Genomic DNA, 21,666 nt, shown 5'->3' on the forward strand with positions numbered 1-21,666 from the left:
GTGTCCTCTCCGATCCGAAGTCTGTTTTCCTCTACCTTAACCACCCATGTTCGTTGTTCAGACATCCATGGTTAAGGCTGAGGAAAACAGGGTCGTTGTTCACGAAAGCGTTGTTCCGCTTTCGTGGGCAACGCCAGTCGTTGTTCAGGCTGCTTCTTTCCACAGACTGCAACCCTGCCTGTTCCTGAAACCCGGGAAGCCCATTGTCGATGCTTTTTTTTTTTTTTTAAGAAAAAACATACCCTTTCTTGCTCAGCTTTATTTCCTCTTTTCCTCTTTTCCCCTTTTGTCATTGAAACTGCCCTCCAACTCAACCCCCCCTCCTCCCAAAATGCTACATTGTTGGATCCCTCCAGGGCAATCAAACAAACTGTCAAATGCACATATTTGCAGATACTTACAAATGCATTTACAAAGGAGTTTTTGACACGGAGAGCCGGAGTGAAAAATCAATGACCAAAGGTCTGTTTATTTTTGCTGCAGCAAAGAGGACAGGTTTACCACTGGCATCCCAGGCCCGAAGTAAAGTGTGCTAGCATGAAGCGTTTAACAGTGATATTTATACTCGTACATCAAAGGATACATAAAGTGTGTAAATAATGATATACGTCATACAGATATTTTAAGGAGTTAATCAGTTTTCCACACACCGGTTCCATTCCCAGCTTTGTCCTTGCCTCCCCTCTGCAGCTGCCTGACTCCCCACATTCTTGAGACCCTTCAAAGGTTTGCGTGGTTCAAAGGTATAGATATCAGCCTTTCCCTCCCCAAAATACAACAGCCGAGGTCAGTTAGTTATTTTGAACACATAATTATAATGAGTACAGTGCCCCAGTTAGGGAAAGAAACCAGCTGCAAGCCTATGGGGTGGAACCAGGCTTATTTTACTTAAACAAATATACATAAGATAACATATGTGATAAACAGTGCGTTCAGAGACAAAAAAAGCTCAAACTTACACGTGTAAAAGAAACGAATCAATTCAAAATGGATTCTAACAATCGACCCTTTTTGAGTTTTTTTTTCTTCTGAACATAATCAACGTTTAAACAGTTCTAAATTTCCTCATATATGTTGAATTTTACTCCTACTTCTTTGAAATTTGCATTCATGGGGACATAAACAACCGATGGGTATGAGCAACCAGTATCTGTAGTGAGGATAGTGGGGTCAATAGCCATTAGGGAATTTATCTCTTCTCTCTGCATCATAGCTCGATTGGTTTCTAGTATTTTCACTGGCGGAAGTTTACACAATTTTAAACAGGAACAGAAAGCAGGTAAGCACTGTACTAACAAACAACTTAATATAATAGCTATTATTATAAAAAGTATGTCTTTGAACAACCAGCCCCACCCCCCAAACCAAGACCATAACCATGATAAACTCAAATTGCCTCCTTCATATTGGCCCCCCTTTTCAAATACCTGTACTGCTTCTTTTATTTTCCCAATATCCAATTCTATCTCTGATGACTTGTTGACAAAATAACAGCACTTTTGCTGGTACTGATGTTGGATTAAAACACATACTCCTCCTTGTTGTACTGTAATCAAGTCTAGGGCAAGCCGATTTTGTATCGCCAATTGGGCTGCAGAGTTTATCTCTATCTGTACACTTCCTATGGCCTCCCTGGTGGCATTAAATGCAATGGCTAATTCAGCTGACATATTCATCATTGCCAGTTGTAAATCGAAAATTCAAAATCCTGGAATAAAAACATGTAGTACTTGAAATACCCAGTTCTTTCGCTCCTCCAGTATGGGTGTCCCTCGTTTGTACCTATGTGCAAAACTCCCCATGTTAAGGGGCTGGGAAGATGATATATTTGATATCACAGTAATGTTGGGTGCCAAATATGCCAGTGAACATATCCCTTCCCAGTTTAGAGGTAGTACTTTATATGCAGTTCTTCCACATACGAAGTACATGCCTCCCTGGATTTGTGAATTTATAATACTGTATTTTATTCGGGGCAAACCCACACCCTCTGGGGTGTCATGCTCAGAATTATTGCAATACTTGTAATCCTCCCAAATTGTATTTAGCAATGATACATTTGCCCAGGGTGCAACATATGAACATCTAGCCGTCCAGAGGGGGCCAAGGAAAACCCGGGATAATATTACAGGTGATTTTTTTCCATTTCTATCTTGTTCCCTGGAGGGATCATATAACAATCCTTCTGGATCTACCAGAATTTCATTTTCTTCTACAGTCAGGTTCCAATAATTTACCGTGTAATTTTTCTGAGTCCCATTAATTAACGCAGTCCAATTTCTAACTATTTTCTCTCCTCCTTCAAGATCCCAATTCCCTGTTTTGATATCAAATAACAAAGTGTAAACACATTGTTCAGGAGGGATCTTCCCCATGTATTTTGCCTCTGGGTTTTGTCCATAAAAATAGGTACCAAAACATATGGGAAACATTTTGAGTGTGGCATTTTCTCCGGGCATCGGGGAGAGCTTGTATTCTGCCTGGGTATTAGGGAGCACCGCACACCTAGGGTACCATTGATATTCTTGTTGGTCACATCTCCAAGGGGTATTTGGTACAAGACACACTTCCCCTCTTTCATATTCGCTTGGTGATACTGGTACTTCATAAAGGCCTATAGGATCCTCAGGGTGTCTAGACAAGTGCCGGCAAATCCAGCAGTCAGTGAGACTTAATGTCTCAGCTAACTTTCCATGAACCTTTATCAATGGATGTAAGGTAGGATTTTGCAACAATGATGCAACACCACTGGACATTATACATATTAACATGAAGGTCACTAGGTACTTCATTGTTGTTTTGTAGAAATAGTTATAAGGCCACTCTTCTCTATTCTCTAGAGGGATATTTGTCCTGCCAAATGGATATATTTTCATAATTTTATCGTGCTCTCCTCCTTGGTCCTACAACCTTTCTATGGTACCGTTTTACTCGTCTCAACCGCCTATGTGTGTTCAAAAATATACCCACACAATTACCAAATATGTAAATGCAAAATATTGATATCACTATACTAATAATCATATACGTATAGATACGAATAAGTGAATTTTCCTTCAATGTTCACACCCACTAGGGTTCAGCACCGCCGTGCTTTCCACTCTAGCAGTTAGGCTGCACTGGTTGGTCCATGAACAAGTTTTTTCAAATACAGGACAATAGATGTTGGCTTGATCCTAGGTCCCTTGTCGATACTTCAAAGTTCGTCTTCAGTATAGTTAGTCAGTTTCGTTCAGTGTCTCAGCAAAAATGAGGGCAGAGGCCAGCAATTGCAACCAGATCAGTGATGTGCTTGGGTATTTAACAGAAAAAAAAACACCTTCTTTCCCGATGGGACTACAAACCGCACCAACCCTAATGACTGGCCGCTTCCGTAGAACTGGTACTTGGTTTTTCTCGCCAGTCACAGAACTGTTAACTCCATTTACCCACTGCTTTTAACACAGATAATAGCGTTGCACAAGCTGCATCCCACTATGCTTGTGTTCTCGTTGAGACAGTTGTTCTGACCAATGTTCTGGTGTCGTTGCACAGGCTAGTCACCCGTGTTCCTGTTCATGCTGAAAATTTAGTCATCACAGTCATTTACAACCTCGTCGCCCAAAGTGTGCGTAACAACAGTGAGGATAGCTCGTTTTAATGCTGGTACATCAATGGCATCGGAAATGCCGGTGGCGGTGAAAGCGGGGAACTGTATTTCATGAAGGCAGGCGTGCCGTATTCTGCTGAGCAAAGGATTCCTTGGCCATTCAGAAGAGACCTCAGTTTGCAGTTCCAAGCTAGGAGCTATCAGGGTGATGTAAATGTAGCTTTTCGTAGGGGTCACCACCTTACGCACCTTCAGAATTCTGTTCATTTGGGTGGGCGAGGACGCAGATTGTATCGATGAGTTTGTTGATCTTCAAACAGCAACCCTTCGTCACTGGGCTGCTGTGTCACCTCAGGAGCAGAAGTAGCACTTGAAACCTGTGGAGGTGTTTCCTGTCTCCCTACTTCTCTGTACTCAGGAGACAATGGTAATTCTGCTGTTGGAGTATATTGTAGTGGAATTGGTGCACGCTTACAGTGGCTAGCATGTATCCAGTTTTTCCTTCCTTCCACTTTCACCGCTGTCTGTGTTGCAAGCAGTACCTGGGCTGGCCCCCGCCACCTGGGCTGAAGACTGTTGGTTCTTTGAAAATTCTTTGTCATAAGCCAATCCCCTGGCTTAAAAGGGTGACCAGGGCCTTCAAGAGGAGTCGGTAGGCTGGCCTTGACCTGTTGGTGGATCAAACGCAAATCTTTAGTCAATTGTTTACAGTAATCTACAAACAAAGGATATTGCACTTCAGAAAGCTTCTTTGGTCGTGGTACCCCCCAGATATTGGCTGGCCTCCCCATGACAACTTCATAGGGGGATAATCGTGACTTGCTACTGGCAGTCATCCTGATGGACATTAATGCTAGGGGCAAAGCATCTGGCCATTTTAAGTTGGTCTCAGCACAAATCTTAGCTATTTTGCTCTTCAAGGTGTAATTATACCTTTCTACAAGGCCCGCTGATTGTGGGTGATTTGCAGCATGAAATCGATGTTTGATGTTAAGGGCGGTACAGACCTTCTCCATTACCTCATTAGCAAAATGACTGCCATTGTCACTCCAGACTAATCGTGGCAATGCGTATCTAGGAAAATATTCTTTTAGTAATATTTTGGCGGTAGAGAGGGCACCATTGTCTTTTAATGGGTAGGCCTCTATCCATTTTGAAAACATGCATACTACCACTAACACGTATTTCAGTTTGTTACACGGTTCCATGTGGATAAAATCCATCTGTATAGCTTCAAAGGGGAGATCAGGAGGGGCAAAGTGGCCAGGGGGCGTAGGGGTCCCTTTTCCTGCATTGTATACTGCACACACCATACAACTTTTAACCAGGTTATTAGCAGCTTTGGATATCAGAGGATTACTCCAAACATGGTCCAAAGTTGTCTTAATGCCTTGGGCACTGATGTGTGCAGGACTTTGGGCCATAGTAACCATAGCGTGTACATAACAATTAGGTAACATCCATCTTCTTCTGTCTGTGTCATCTGTGTAACAACCCTCACTGTCTAGTCTACCGTTCTTCTCCCACTGTTCCCTTTCCTCTGCTGTTGCTTCTGCTTGAATATCTCTCACACACTGCATGGTATTTTCTAATACTTCGTTCTGGGGCTCTCCCTTGATGCTACTCTCAACATATGCATTGTCAAATGGTGCTCGTGCTGTTGCTTTCGCTGTAGCATCTGCAAAAGCATTTCCTCGTCCTATATCATCAGTAATTTTTTTGTGGGCACTACACTTAATGATTGCGACCTGACGGGGCAGGCTGAGAGCATTCAAAAGTGTCACAATCAAGTTGCCATGCTGAATGGTAGTGCCATGTGACGTGATAAAGCCTCTATTCGCCCAGAGTCGCCCAAAATTATGAGCTACTCCAAACGCATATTGGCTATCAGTGTAGATGTTAACACTAAGATGTTCACTTATTTCACAAGCTCTGGTGAGGGCAATTAATTCTGCAGCCTGTGCCGAATTTTGCGGGATTCTATGAGATTCAACCACTGTTTTTACTGTGGTGACGGCATAGGCTGCAGTGGTCGTACCATCTGGTAACTTGAAGCAAGACCCATCTACAAACAGCTCTCCCTGTGGGTCAGATAGGGGAGTGTCTGTTAAGTCTACCCGTCCCTTGGTTTCTTCCTCAGTGGCAAAAATGCAATTATGATCAAATTCCACATTGTCCTGAGGGAGGGGTAGTAACGTAGCTGGGTTCAAGACATTGCACCGCTTCAAAGTAATATTTGGACTGAACAATGTTAATTCGTAACCCGTTAGACGAGCACTGGTGAGGTGCTACGTCTGGGTCTTGTTTAACAAAATATCAACGGCATGAGGAACCATCACAGTGAGCGGATTGCCACCAACAAACCCTTCACTTTGTTTCACCGCAGCTGCTGCAGAAGCCACTCCTCTAAGACAAGTAGGCAAAGCTTGAGCCACAGTGTCCAAGGTGGAAGAGAAGTATGCACAAGGGCGTTGTCTCCCACCTTGATCCTGTGTCAAAACAGACAATGTACAGCCATGCTTTTCATGCACAAATAAAACAAATGGTTTGCTGTAATCCGGATTACCCAATACAGGAGCAGAGCACATCGCCTTTTTTAAATCTTGCAAAGCCTCCTCACATTTGTCAGTCCAAGGTACAGGAGAGGGCACATCTGAAAGTGTTAGAGCAGTCAATGGTTTTGCTATAAGTGAAAAATTTGGAATCCACTGTCTGCAAAAGGATGTAAATCCCAAAAATGCTCGGACTTCAGAAGGGGTGCGTGGTGCAGTCATTGTATGAACCAGTTTAATTCTGTCTGGATATAATCTCCTTCCCTCCTTAGAGAGGAGGTGTCCTAGATAGGTGACCTCCTCTCTACAATACTGCAATTTTGGGAGGGACACCTTATGGCCCAGAGGTGCTAAATGATGTAATAATGCAACAGTATCAGTCTTACATTGTGTCATGGAATCTGAGGCAATTAAAATATCATCAATGTACTGCAATAATGCAGAGCCTGAAGGTGGATTGAATTGGTCTAGTTGACGTTTAAGACATTGACTATATATACTCGGGGACTCCACAAATCCCTGAGGAACTCTTGTCATTGCGAATGATCTACCAAAAATCGCGAAGCTAAACAAATATTGAGATTCTTCGGCAATTGGAATGCTAAAGAAAGCATTCTTCAAATCGATTACGCTGAAAAAACACGCAGAGGGTGGAATCATGGTGAAAAGACTATTCATGTCTGGGACCACGGGAAACTGGGGAATTACTATTTTATTTATTTCTCGGAGATCAATAACTAATCGATATACTGTGTTATCATTAACTGATTGCTCACCATCTAATCTATTAGCATCATTTTGTTTCTTTACAACAGGAAGGATTGGACTGTTACATGGGCTGCTCACTATTTCCTTTATGACACCTGCATGCACAAGATCAGATATGACTACCTTGAGCCCTTTTTCGCTTGATTTAGGTAATTTGTATTGAGGAACCCGAGGTAACCGGGCACCTGGTTTGATTTTTATTACAATAGGGTCGATATCCATAATGCCTACATCATTTTTGCCTTTGGCCCATAAGCAAGGGTCTATTTCCTTTAGCTCTGGGGGTAAGTCGTATTCCTGTGAGAACATGCACCGAGTTGGGGAAACACTATCCATAGTTACATAGACACCATCCATTGAATAGTGAATAACTGCATTTAATTTCTTTAACAAATCTAATGCAAACAAGTTTTCATTGCAACCTGATGTTAAAGAGAGTGGCGTGTGTACTGTAAATGGGCCTACAGTTACTCTCATAGGTGTTGAGATGGGGCTCACCACGGGGATCCCAGAAATCCCAATTGATGTGGTATGAAGCCCAGACAGGGGAGCCCCGGGGACTGCAGAATGTGCAATAGATGTTCTGGTGGCACCAGTATCTAGAAGAAATTTATGGCCCTCTCCTTCGATTTTTACATCAATGTAGGGACCATTCTGATCTACAGGAATACTTACTCGCCCCTGGCCCTGTCTGTGGCTGTCCTAATAATTGTAGGATTCAGAAAAGGAATCATCAGCATAATATTGTCGTTCAAATGCATTATCAAAAATATTAGTGTTACGCGGGACCTGATTCTCATTCTGCGAATTCTGATCAGTTCTACCTCTTCCTCGTCCTCGTGCATTACCTGCCGTGTTCCCTCTATGAAGTGACATACTTTGTCTTCCTTCCAGTAATGGGCAAGTATCACGCCAATGTCCATCCTGCTTACAGTAGGCACATTGGTTGATATTTAATCGGCGGTCTTGGGGTGGTGCAGATGCACCTCGGCCTCGACCCCTTCCCCGTCCCCTTGGTGGGCCACCCCTTTGCTGAGGGGTTGTATCCCGCTGGGGATATGCCTGCTGTAATAGTACCTTTTTCTTCAATTCTTTTACTGACTTCTCATTCTTTTCTAATTCTTCCTTGTACCTGCTCTCATAGTATTGTGCCATCTGTAAAATCTCTGCCTGTCCCTTCGTCATCCACGAACTCTCTGTTGCTTTTAATTTTTGTGATATTTCAGGTAGAAGGCCATTAACAAAGCGTTCTACAAATAGCGGGGCACCTGTTACGGTGGCGAGGTCTTGACCGCTAAAATCTATGAAAGCTTGTTCAATTCTAGTAAAATAATCTGGGACATCTTCACCTATTTTCTGTTTATAAGTGGCAAGTTTTCCCCAATCCACAGTCTGAAGAGGTATAACAGTTTCTAACTTAGTCAATATCCGGTTAGGTAAATTTAAAATATCCTGATGCGGCAGGGTTCCTGGTGCCCTTTGTGCTTCCCGTGCTTCTAAACCCCCCCATGTATTTCCCAAAGTAGGTGCATCATCTACTCTTCTAATTTTATGCCAAACTTCAGGACCCAATAAAACACCAAAAAAATAGTCAATGTCTTTGAGTGTCATGGTTGTGGTGGAAATGGCAATTCTAAGGTTCCGATAGAATCCAGCTGGATTCTTTCGAGGGTCTGGCAAGTCTTTCTTTATAGCCATTACCTCCTCCCTTTTCCATGGTATATGGACAAATTGGGCCACCGGCACGGGAGCTGGTTGTCCGGCGGCAGCTGCTGCTGCAACTGCAGCTGCAGTGGGCATATCAGGGTGTACTTCCCTCATTGGGTACCCCTTGTCATATGTATTGAGAACATCTTCCCTGGCTATGACACAAATGCGTACTCCCTCATTTATGCTGTTACTATCAAGAATACAAGCCACACTGTCCCGCCATAATTGGTGTAATTCTTGTTCATAAGGGAGAGGGGTAGAATCTGTAATACAAGAATTCCAATCCCTCTCCAATTTTTCAATCATGTACTGTAGTGCTAACTGCTGTCCAAAATGTGACATCTGTTGTATTGTGTCCATAATATCGGTGTGAGTGTAAATAGGATGTGCCATCCAGTTTTCTGACTGATTTTTGATAACCCGTTTTTCCCCCTCCCCAATAGTGGAACGGGTACTAGGGGGCGAAATCGACTTAATAGGTGTGCTCCATATGGGTGAAAGTGAGTGTGTGGCTGTGCACTGTCGGCGTTGTCCATTTGGGGTATTAGGGGCAGGGGACATTATTGGTAACCTTGCAGTGCTGGCTGGTAGTGGTGGGGCAGGTGGCGGAGGGATTAGGACTTGGGCTATTGGGGTAGCTTGGGCTAGAGGCTGTGGTGGTTGTGGCACATGCTGCTGTAGTGGTGCACCTGGATTTCCCAAATTGTGCCCTTGCCCTTGCTGCTGTTGCTGTGCCCCCATGATAGGTTGGGCTACTGCAGGGGGTGTGTAAGGTGGAGGTGCAGTAGGGCTATTATCTAATAGCTGTAGCATTACCTCATCTTCCTCTAATGCATGTTTGGTTTCTGTTGGCTTTGATACATAACTTCCCTCCACCTGGGCCCTATGGACTCTATCTTCAGATTCAAGCCTTTTCTGGGTTTGGGAATGGTGATACAGGGCGGCCTTCTGCATGATGGTTCTCCTGTTTTCCCTCTCTAACAGTTTATCTGACTTATTTTTTCTTTTAGTAGCCTCCATTTCCCATTTTCTGTATACTTCAAACATATGTTGTCTAGCCTTTTTATGAAATAAACATTCCTGTAGGTAGGTTAGTTTCTTTAAAACAAAAGACCCATCCTCCGGCCACTGGAGGTCAGGACAATGTCTAGTATACCTGCGCCATATACTATTATACAAATTATTCTCTAAGCCATAATCCTTTAACATGTCCCACCCTGGTGTTCCCTCTTTTGGGATCGGTTGCTTTTTATCTAAACGTGGCACATGATTTCGGCGAAAACAAAGACATAACCCTTGCCAACATTTCTTATTTCCCATATCTAACTTTTCAAAATACAACACGCACCAAACTTCAAAATGCAACATGCACCAAAGAAACCCTTTTTCAAATGTGCACCAAAGAAAACCTTTTTCAAATGTTTACCAACTTACAAATTGCTCCAGGCCTGGGCAAATTACTCAAACAAGAAAAACATGTGTAATACAAATTGTCAAATGGTACCTTGTACAAATGCAAATTTACCAAGAACTAATCATTCCCAAAAAGCGATAAGTTATCCAAAAACAATTATTCTCTCAAATGCAAGTTAAAGCAGACAAATAGCCAGCGAGGAACAGTCTTACCTGACTATCTGCTTTTTCCTGGATTTCTCTCCGGCCGCCCGTGTCAGACTAATCAGTCAAGATAAAACCGATGTTTCAGGGACTTCGCTGGGACATCATGAGAAAGCGGGGAGAGGCCTGCCCGGTGGATAAGATGCAGCTGCTTTTGAAACTAAGTCTTTGTGCAGGGGCCCCTGGAATCTACACCTCCGGAACGGCGTCCCCCCACTGGCAGCACGTCTATTGACAGAGCTACTGAAGATATCCACTGGAAGGTCCCTGTTCGGGCGCCAAATTGTCAAATGCACATATTTGCAGATACTTACAAATGCATTTACAAAGGAGTTTTTGACACGGAGAGCCGGAGTGAAAAATCAATGACCAAAGGTCTGTTTATTTTTGCTGCAGCAAAGAGGACAGGTTTACCACTGGCATCCCAGGCCCGAAGTAAAGTGTGCTAGCATGAAGCGTTTAACAGTGATATTTATACTCATACATCAAAGGATACATAAAGTGTGTAAATAATGATATACGTCATAAAGATATTTTAAGGAGTTAATCAGTTTTCCACACACCGGTTCCATTCCCAGCTTTGTCCTTGCCTCCCCTCTGCAGCTGCCTGACTCCCCACATTCTTGAGACCCTTCAAAGGTTTGCGTGGTTCAAAGGTATAGATATCAGCCTTTCCCTCCCCAAAATACAACAGCCGAGGTCAGTTAGTTATTTTGAACACATAATTATAATGAGTACAGTGCCCCAGTTAGGGAAAGAAACCAGCTGCAAGCCTATGGTGTGGAACCAGGCTTATTTTACTTAAACAAATATACATAAGATAACATATGTGATAGACAGTGCGTTCAGAGACAAAAAAAGCTCAAACTTACACGTGTAAAAGAAACGAATCAATTCAAAATGGATTCTAACAAAACCCTGGGTACCTTCAGAGTCCCCGACGTGGATAAAATACCCAATATGCTGAAAGGAGCTAGTTAGCTTGGTTCACTGATTTTGGTTTCTCATTCCATATATATGCATAGGGGGTATAGTTTCTTTTTCTGTGAAAACAACATTTCTTTCAATAAAAGCTCTTTAGTACACACCGTAGGGAATATGAAGTGTACAGGTAGAGGGTGTCTTGTTGGTCAATTCTAAAACATTGAGGCTGGGGGATGTTTGAGGGTTTGCCCTTTTAATGTACTCAATTAATATGTGGATTCTTTTAAGTTGTCTTCTGTGATCATATTCATAAAGTATTGATTTTGCTTTATTTAGGGACAGGAAGTGCACTTGCAGTGAGATACGTTCCCATAGCATTGCAGCAGCGAAAGATTCACCATGCCGTTGTGCCTAAAGGAAAAGGTGGTCGGTCCTCAGTCAGTGGCACAGTTGCAACAGTCTTTGGAGCAACAGGATTTTTGGGCCGATATGTTGTCAACAGGCTTGGTAAGATTTCCTCCTTTATACAATAAAATATATAATTGATTTCTCGGTTTTTATTCCCAAGTAGACCATGCCTCTTCTCTCTCTCCTCTTTAAAAACATGCAGTGCTTTGCAAGCAAAGTCTGATTTTGTGTGTCCTGCCTGGTTTTATTTTTTGGTTGCATGGACTCCATTTTAATGACACCTTTTTAGCTTGTGCATGGATGACACACTTACGCTGTTTTCCCTCTGCTCCAACACCTCTTGTTTTAATACTGTTAAGCTGACATTTGGCTCTATTGCATTTCTCCTTCAGTGTCCGATATTCTGAATATTTTGTTTTAATAAGTGTTAGAACTGGTGGTGAGTTCACCGTAATATGTGAGAAATTCTAGTCTTGCAAGTCTATTGCTGCATCGTGTTCTTCCTTGGAAACATTAATGGTCTTCTCCCTAGTACACATACGCCTAAAGTTCATTGACTGCTTTGTAAAATATAAGTAGGTTTCTCTGCTTGTGAAGCAACTGGCAAATTCATATACTTTTAGGGCAACCAGCATTATAAGTTAATATATGCATTGGAATAATCCTAAATATGTAATGGCTAGAGTTTTCAAAATTTATTTTACATAGAATTCATTGACCCGATTCATACTTGGGGCTATCCTTTGAACCTAATTATAATATCTTAAAAATCAAAGTTAGCATCTGGTAATGCTCTCATTTTGTCTCTTGCTGAAAAATGGCCCCTATACGTCTCTGTAAATTTAGTACTCCGTGGTTTACTGTGCTACCTCCACTTCAAGGGATGTGATGTTAATGAGGAAATTCTAGGCAAAAAAATTGTAAGCACTGATTCAGAGTTATCAAGTTCCAAAAGCAGAATGTGCAGCATTTGGTCACTTTAAGACAAGCCTAATTTTATCATAATTGTTCGGGGAGAAGAAGTATAATCTAAAGCCCTCTTGCAATAACAACAAATGTGGAACTTAATTTTGGTTATTTTTCTAACAAAATGAAATTGATTAGACAAAAAGATTAAGCATTGTTGCTTAATTTTCTGTTCTCTCAGTCTCTTAAAACAGTTAAATCCCAGTCTAATTTATTTTTGTTTGCAACCAGTGACGAGCACCCCGGGGAACAGTGCAAGATGAATACCTACCTCTATTACGTCTTGTGTACAAACTGGACACAAATGCTAAATGCTTTCCTGGCACATGGTGTCTTGGAAGTACAAAGAGTGGACAGTTTATACCACTGATTATTGAATTCTCTTCAGCATGTTTGATTTTTATCTCAATTTTCACCTCAACGTAAATGCCCCTGTCAGAAATAATGTTACAGAAAAAATGTTCATACGGTCAGTTACTGCAAGTGAAAGTGCATCATGGACTATTGGGTTGGTGCAAGTTAGGTGCCTGTTGTGGTTGAGGAATAAAAAGTTTTACAGTGAAGATGCTAGGTAACACCTATCACAGTCTTGATGACTACACTGTCTGCGTATTCCTCCGTATCGCTCGAATTCTTTTAAAAGGATTTATTATGGAGCTCTGACTAACGTTCTGGTGCCCATCCAGGTTGTAATGGAGCGGTTCTTAACCGTTTTTTCGTAGTAAACAGCTCTTGCATGCTTCACTAATTAACTAGAAACTACCTAATACTGAAGTTTTGAGCTGTGTGCAGTTCTACTTACATTTATTTTTTCTGTTTAGAATTAGCAGCATTCGTCTATCTGAAGTGATTGTGTTTAATCTGTTAATTATTTGAATGTAAAAATACAAACTATTCCCTTTGTTCTGCTGCAAATTTGGGCTTTTGCGAAGTTCTGTCCCTAGTCTATGCGTTGTTTCAGTTACTTAATTTTTGGCATTTTTATATCGGGAAGGTGGAAAAGATCAGAGCTAGGAAGTACATGGCTTATATAGGATGCTGTAGACGTTTTGTCTAAATTGATGATATGGCTCATTTTTTGATCTAGATAGGCAGCGTGGTCTGTCTGCTAGAGCTTACCTCTTATATAGACAACATTGAAAAAGGGGCATTGGATCAGCCCCTTTGTTGATGAGCCTTGTTATTGAAGCTGAGCATTAGATTCTCAAACTATTGTTTTTTCCTTTCTAGGTAGAGCTTCCGTTCATAGTGAGGTGTCCATGTGCTGCAGTGGCAGTAAATTGTTTTTCTTTAATGTTTTCTTTGTTTTTAAACCCTTCGCAGCTAAGGACGTAACGGTTACGTCCTTGGCTGTGTCGCTAAGGCGGCACGGACGTAACGCTTACATCCTTGGACCGGCTCATGGGGGTTGGGGGGAGTGCTAGAGCTCCCCTCATGAGCCTCGCCTCAGTGCCCCCACTGCAGGGATGGAAGGGGAGTCTCCTCCCCTTCCACCCCGCCCTTCCTGCCCCCGTGGCGTCTGATGACGGATTGCATGCGGATCTAATCAGAGGCCTGCCCCTCCGGGCTGGGAGGAGAAATGCTTTTGCATTTTTCCTCCGATCACGTGGAGGGGCTGAGAAATGCATCAAAGGAAAGGAAAGGCCTTTCCTTTCCTTTGATGTCTTTCTCAGCATTTCTGCTGCCCGATCGCAATGCCCACTAGACACCAGGGAGTTTGGTTCTTTTTGGTTTTGACATGAGGGGAGTGGGCCCTTGGTCAAGGGCTGCTCCCCGGGGGGCCAAATTATTTTTAGGCCATTTCTGCCCCCCTAATATGATTAAGCCGATCTGCCCCCGGGAAGGGGAGGGGGGATGGAGGGGGGCAGAAACCCCCTAGACACCAGGGAATTTGTTTGTTTTGTTATTGGCATGAGGGGAGTGGCCCCTTGGGCAAGGGCCACCCCCAGGGGGGGGAAATATTTTTAGGCCTTTTCTGACGCCCTTGGGGCAGATCAGCCTATTATAATTAGGCGGATCTGCCCCTGGGGGGGCAGAAACCCATAGACACCGGGGATATATATATTTTTTTGTTTACTTTTGTTTTTTATATATGGGGAGCGACCCCTTAGGCAAGGGTCGTGCCCCTAAGGGGCCTATTTTTATTAGGCCAATCTGCCCCCAAGGAGGGGCAGAAACCTCTAGACGGCAAGGATTTTAATTTTTTGCATCAATTTCACGCAAGGGGAGCAACCACTTAGGCAAGGGTCGTTCCCCTGGGAGGCAAATTTATTTTAGGCCATTTCTGCCCCCCTGGGAGGCAGATCGGCCTATTTTTATTAGGCCGATCTGCCCCTAATAAGGGCAGAAACCACTAGGCACCAGGGATTTTTTTTTTTTGCACCAATTTCACGCAAGGGAAGTGACCCCTTAGGCAAGGGTCGCTCCCCCGGGGGAGCAAATTTATTTTAGGCCATTTCTGCTCCCCTTGGGGGCAGATCGGCCTATTTCTATTAGGTCGATCTGCCCTCCGGGGGGGGGGGGTTGGGAGGGGGGGGTGCAGAAACCACTTAGGCACCAGGGATTGGTGTGTGTATGTGTGTGTTTTGTTTGGGGGGGGGGGTCCCCATGGGGGAACATTACTACTGGCCATATCTGTCCCCCTTGGGGGCAGACAGGCCCATTTTTGGAAGGCAGAGACCAGGGAAGATTTTTTTCCCGAAATAAGAGAGTGGGGGCCTGGCCATACCCCCACCCCAAATAAAAGGGGCAAAGTTGTTCTGCCCACTAATAGGCAGATGGGACAATTAACCCGGGAGGGGGGCAGAAAGTCTACTAGATGCCAGGGAATAAAAAAATAAAAAAAATTGTGGGGTGGTGGCTCCCAACCAGTATGGGCCTGGTTATGCCCCCACCCCAACCGAAGGGGGTAACAGTCTTTCAGCTCTCCTCCCGCACACTAAAACATCGTATCCCACGGCAAGCAAGAGGTCATTTGATTATTCTGGGTTTTGGTTTTACATTTGGGCCATGAGAGCTTGGCTAACTCTCAAAATCGTCCCACTTGGAATGGCGAGGGCTGCACTTTTTGGACTTTGGGACGCTGCCATGTAGAAAAATCCACAAGACCTAGACACCTCTGAAAACTAAACATCTGGGTGATTCCAGGGTGGTGTGCTTCACATGTAACACGCACCATTTTCTTACCCTCACTGCCCTGCAAACCTCCAACTTTGCTTGAAATCACACATTTTTCCCACATTTTTGTGATAGAACCTTCTGGAATCTGCAGGAATTGACAAAATTCCTTCCACCCAGCATTGTCTCATCTATACCGATAAAACTTCTGCTACACTTGTCAGCCTAAAAATGTTTTTTTTTTCAAACTGTCCTTTTGGACCTGCTTTGGTTCCCCCTCAATTTCGAAATGTGTTTGGCTCTTCCCTGTCACAGGCACTTGGCCCACCTACACAAGTGAGGTATCATTTTTACTGGGAGACTGAGGGGAACATTGGGTGGTAGGAAATTTGTCCTTGTGCGGTGATCCCACACAGAAATGTGGGAAAAATGTTTTTTTTAGCTAAATGTGAGGTTTGCTGTAGATTCTGGGTAAAAAAACATTGGGGGATCCATGCAAGTCACACCGCCCTGGACTCCCTCGGGTGTCAAGTTTTCAGAAATGTCTGGGTTTGGTAGGTTTTCATAGATGGCTGCTGAGCCCAAGGACCAACAACGCAGGTGTTCCCCCCCCCCCCCCGCCCCCCTCCACACCCCCAAGTGCAAAAAACAGGTAGTTTTGTATTTGATAATTGTGATGTGTCCACATAGTGTTTTGGGGCATTTCCTTTTGCGGGGACTAGGCCTATCTACACAAGGGAGGTACCATTTTTATCGGGAGACTTAGGGGAACGCTGGGTGGAAAGAAATTTGTGGCTCCTCTCAGATTCCAGAACTTTGACACCGAAATGTGAAGAAAGTAGTTTTTTTGGCCAAAGTTTGAGGTTTGCAAAGAATTCTGGGTAACAGAACCTGGTGAGAGCCGCACAAGTCACCCCATCTTGGATTCCCCTAGGTGTCTAGTTTTAAAAAATGCACAGGTTTGCTAGGTTTTCCTGGGTGCCGGCTGAGCTAGAGGACAAAATCCACAGTAGGCACTTTGCAAAAAACAGGTCTGTTTTCTTTGGGAAAATGTGATGTGTCCATGTTGTGTTTTGGGGCATTTCCTGTCCCGGGCACTAGGCTACCCACACAAGTGAGGTACCATTTTATGGGGAGTCTTGGGGAACGCTGGGTGGAAGGAAATTTGTGGCTCCTCTCAGATTCCAGAACTTTCTAACACCGAAATGTGAGGAAAGTGGTTTTTGGGCCAAATTTTGAGGTTTGCGAAGGATTCGGGGTAACAGAACCTAGTTACAGCCCCAGAAGTCACCCTAGCTTGGACTCCCCTAGGTGTCTAGTTTTAAAAAATGCGCATGTTTGGTAGGTTTCCCAGGTGCCGGCTGAGCTAGAGGCCAAAATCTACAGCTAGGCACTTTGCAAAAAACATGTCAGATTTCAATGTAAAAATGTGGTGTGTCCATGTTGTGTTTCCTGTCGCGAGCATACCCACACAAGTGAGGTACCATTTTTATCGTGAGACTTGGGGGAACACAGAATAGCACAACAAGTGTTATTGCCCCTTGTCTTTCTCTACATTTTTTTCCTTCCAAATATAAGACAGCGTGTAAAAAAGACGTCAATTTGAGAAATGCCCTGTCATTCCCATGCTACTATGGACACCCCGGAATTCAGAGATGTGCAAATAACCACTGCTTCTCGACACCTTATCTTGTGCCCATTTTGGAAATACAAAGGTTTTCTTGATACCTACTTTTCACTCTTTATATTTCAGCAAATGAATTGCTGTATACCAGGTATAGAATGAAAACCCATTGCAAAGCGCAACTCATTGATTGGCTCTGGGTACCTAGGGTTCTTGATGAACCTACAAGCCCTATATATCCCCACAACCAGAAGAGTCCAGCAGACGTAATGGTACATTGCTTTAAAAAATCTGACATTGCAGGAAAAAGTTAGAGTAAAATGTGGAGGAAAAATGGCAGTTTTTTCACCTCAATTTCAATATTATTTTTATTTCAAATGGTATTTTCTGTAGGAAACCCTTGTAAGATCTACACAAATTACCCCTTGCTGAATTCAGAATTTTGTCTATGTCTCAGAAATGTTTAGCTCTCCGGGATCCAGCATTGGTTTCACACCCATTTCTGTCACTAACCGGAAGGAGGCTGAAAGCACAAATAATAGTAAAAATGGGGTATGTCCCGTCCCAGTAAAATGTCACAATTGTGTTGAAAAGTGTGGTTTTCTGATTCAAGTCTGCCTGTTCCTGAAAGCTGGGAAGATGGTGATTTTAGCTCCACAAACCCTTTGTTGATGCCATTTTCAGGGAAAAACCCACAAGTCTTCTTCTGCAGCCCCTTTTTCTCATTTGTTTGAAAAAAATGAACTTTTCGCTGTATCTGTGGCTAATTCTTGGACTCATTCAGGGAACCCACAAAGGTCTTGGTACCTCTAGAATCCTTAGATTTTGGAAAAAAAGGTCACAAATTTGGCTTGGGGTAGATTATGTGGACAAAATGTTACTGAGGGCCTAACCGCAAACTGCCTCAAACAGCCAAAAAGGCCTTGCCACCGGGGGGGGGGGGGGGGGGGGGGGGGTGGGGGGGGGGGGGAAGGCTTGGCAGCAAAGGGCGTTTAGCCGTATTTTTTGTTTTGCACATGTCTGCCTAGGGTGGAATAGAGTTAGGAAGCGTTAATAGCTTCAGTTTGAAACAGAGATAATCTTTTCACCTGAGGTTACCACCCCATTACTGATCGAAGCAGTCTCTAGAGCGCAAAGGGAAGCTTTTGTAAAAAAAAAAGAGCTTCCTTTATTGGTTAATGAGGGTGTTTACAGGATCCAAGATGGTCACCAATATAAGCATGATGACGCATGGGGTCAAAGGAAGTTTAGCTAGAGGTTCCCAATGCCTTTAGAGAAACAGCTACTGCTTGGGTGCAGAGGTCCGTCACCACGTTCAAGCCACTGATGGATTCAGACTGACACTCATGTCCACTTCAGTAGTGACTAGGGCGAAGCATGTGGGAGAGTAGTCAGAGAGACATGTCCCTCCTGCTTTGAGATGGCACTTGACAGGTGCTAAAGGCTAAGACTGGCAGTAAATAGTCCTTTTTTTATCTCAATGTTGTCAGTATGTTTAGTGAGGCATCTGTATTGACTGCAGATTTAAAGTAGGAAAGACACCCATTGTCGGTGTTTGATTCTGGTTAACAAGAGCACAGAACACCAATAAGATGTGATGTGTCCCATGTGAATAGCAAAAGACCTGCAGCTTAATTCAAAGAATTATGACTGCAGCAAAGTCAAAAAATATTCTTTTTTTTAAGTGATTTGTTCCAAATTTGAATGATCATTTATCGTGCTACATGAAACACAGAAAAAGATTTCCTTCTGAAGAATAATATCTTGGAGTCTTTTTATATCATTTTAAATTGTTATTTCCAGGATACAAGTAATTTTGGTTGCACAAAGCAAGGAAAGACGTAGACTCTATTAATCAACTCTCCACTTGCACTCTTTCTTTAGCAGTCCATCTCCAATCTGACAATTCTAAGTTCCAGGCCTTGTTTGTGAATCTCACAAGAATGCCCGTAGGCAAGAATATTATCTTTCCTTGGTCAGTTTCATCCTGTTTGTCAGTGTCAGCACAGAGGGAATGGTTAATTAATAGGTTAGCTTTTCATAGAATTAGTGGCGACCTGTTGGTTGTACTGCACTATGATGACTTTGAGAGAGACAACCACTAAGGAATAGAACGAGAAGCATGCATCATAACTGAAGGGGAGAGCTGACAATGCATGGAGGCTGCTGTGTGTGGTGATTTAGTAATGGGAAGAATATAAGGTAGTGGTATGTTTGTATTTGTATCTGTATATGGAATGTGCAGAGTTAGCCAAAAGGCAGTGAAGCGCTGAAGAGAGGTCAAGTAGTAGCATAAAGTCAACAAGTGATAAGAGAGTTAGCTGGGTGATGGACAGTTAATGTATTGAGATGTAGTGTTCTTTAAAGAGGATAGTCTTCAACTCTTTAGTAAATTGGAGTGGTGTTGGTTTTGTGTTGATGTATACAGGGATGTTGTTTTTTCTCTTTTAACGTTTTAGACTGCAGTCTGATAGTATCCTGGCTGTGGGTGTGCTGACAACCACCAAAGATGGTGAGCTTGTCTGCAAGATGAGCGATGATACTGATCAAAGTGACTTTGTAAATTATGCAGCTGGTTTTGAAGATGGGCCGTCAAGGGAGCCAATGGAATTCTATAAGGATGGGACTGATGTGATTATATTTCTTCAGGCCCTTGATGAGATGTTCTGCCACATGTAGGATTACCGCAAAGGGTGGCAATGTGGATTCCGGAAGGCCATACAGCCGGACATTACCACTATCCGTTTTGAGAGTCGAGGGCTTGAACATCAGTTTGAAGTCGATTTCTGGAAAAAACAGTTTGACTTTGTTTAGAAGGGAAAGCTGGTATCATGCCATCTTTGTTTTTTGGCAAAGAGGGTGAGGTAGGTGTCCAAAGAGAATCCAAGTGATTTTTTTGTGAAGGTTGGGGTTCAAAGCCATCAAGGTGCATGTCATTAAACGTAGTTTGTACTGTTTGTTCTTGGTGAATAACTGTCTGTGAAATTCTGTCTTGGTTAGTTTGAGTTTCATGTAGTTGCTGCTTAAATAGTGTTTGAGGCATTGAATATCTGAAGCAGAGGAGACTTTCAAGTAGAGTTTGTGTATCTTCAGCATATTTATGAATCTTGATGTTGTTATCTGTATTTAGAGCCCCAAGTGGCTCCATATAGAGCATCTTTGGAATCTGGAGGTGCCTATGTGAACAAACTGGTGTTGGGTGGAAAGGTAGGAGGAGATACAGTGATGAACATTGCCAGTGAATCCCATTTGAAACTCCAGGTTGTGTATGAGGGTAGGCTGGATGAGTGCTGTCTTGAAGAGGGCTGCGAAAAGAATGGGGTGATTGGAGGAGGGGGGGAGGGACGGGAGAAAACAACCTGCACAGAAAGATACCCCAGCCACAATTTTGATGGCAGAATGAGTTGTGTTGTGTATTTCTCTGAGAAGCTCATTTACTCCCATTCTATGTGTGGAAAACCCATGCCCTTAGCATACCAAGTCCTTCCATGCTTTTAACGCACATCCATAACCTCTGCATTCCGGCATATTGTAACCATCTGTAGCCCAAGCCGTCCTTAGGTGCACATCGTCAGCAGTATAGTCCCATCATCCCTTGTAACTTATGCCTTCCTAAGGTGCTATGAACAAACTATGCTCCCTCCTCATTGTGCTCTGAGCACCCAGCCCTTGCCTCCCTTTCCTTTGCAATTGTACACTTGACTAAAAACACCTTCTCTGAGCCTATCCCACTCAATTGGAAAAAAGCATGTTTAACCTCCAGTTGTTGGATATAAGGCCTACTGACCTTATGAGACTCCTTGTTTCCTTCACTTTTGGTCCTTATTTCAAGTTAATACAGGTGTATAATTGGAGTTACTGATGGAATGCAAAATCTCCTGTTCTACAATTATTGGGTAATTATGTGGTACAAAGTATTGGAAATTATCCCCTACTTATGGCTAGAGACTTTAATGAGACCTATGCACCTATGACTTTACCAAAATCTCTTATGAAAGACAAGAATGAAGCTTGGGGCAGTCTTTCACTCACTGCCACTCCTTTGAGAAACTGATAGATCAGATTCAGACAAGAAGTCAATGTATACATTCACGAGGGGTAAAAGTAGAAGTAAAGTAGACTATATTTTGCTCGATCTCCACCTTTTTCCAGTCTGTGGGATAGGGAAGTGGTGGATAGAAATGTTTGTGGTCACAATGCATTGACACTGTTTGTGAATAATTGGCTTGGTGTTGATCTGTCATCAAAGTGTCATTTAAGGCTATTCTCCTTAGTCGCAATAGGAGAAGTGTGAACTAGCCTTCTATAAAGGCTAGGCCAGATGTTCTTGCTAAAAAATATAGTACACTGGCTGTTGTCCTTAAACCTTACTCAAGGTGTCTGGTCAGAAA

The 21,666-nt window shown here is 43.1% G+C and overlaps 1 protein-coding gene across 1 annotated transcript in view; it reads left to right on the plus strand.

The window, feature by feature from the left end:
- The window catches only part of NDUFA9 (NADH:ubiquinone oxidoreductase subunit A9), a 164,243-nt gene that overhangs the window by 19,663 nt on the left and 122,914 nt on the right, over window positions 1-21,666 (plus strand). Inside the window, exon 2 of the mRNA XM_069228426.1 lies at window positions 11,497-11,667. Coding sequence (XP_069084527.1) covers window positions 11,497-11,667 — 171 coding nt within the window. The remainder of the gene's footprint in view (window positions 1-11,496; window positions 11,668-21,666) is intronic.

The sequence above is a fragment of the Pleurodeles waltl genome, chromosome 4_1 (assembly GCF_031143425.1).
Source record: "Pleurodeles waltl isolate 20211129_DDA chromosome 4_1, aPleWal1.hap1.20221129, whole genome shotgun sequence".
NCBI lineage: Eukaryota > Metazoa > Chordata > Amphibia > Caudata > Salamandridae > Pleurodeles > Pleurodeles waltl.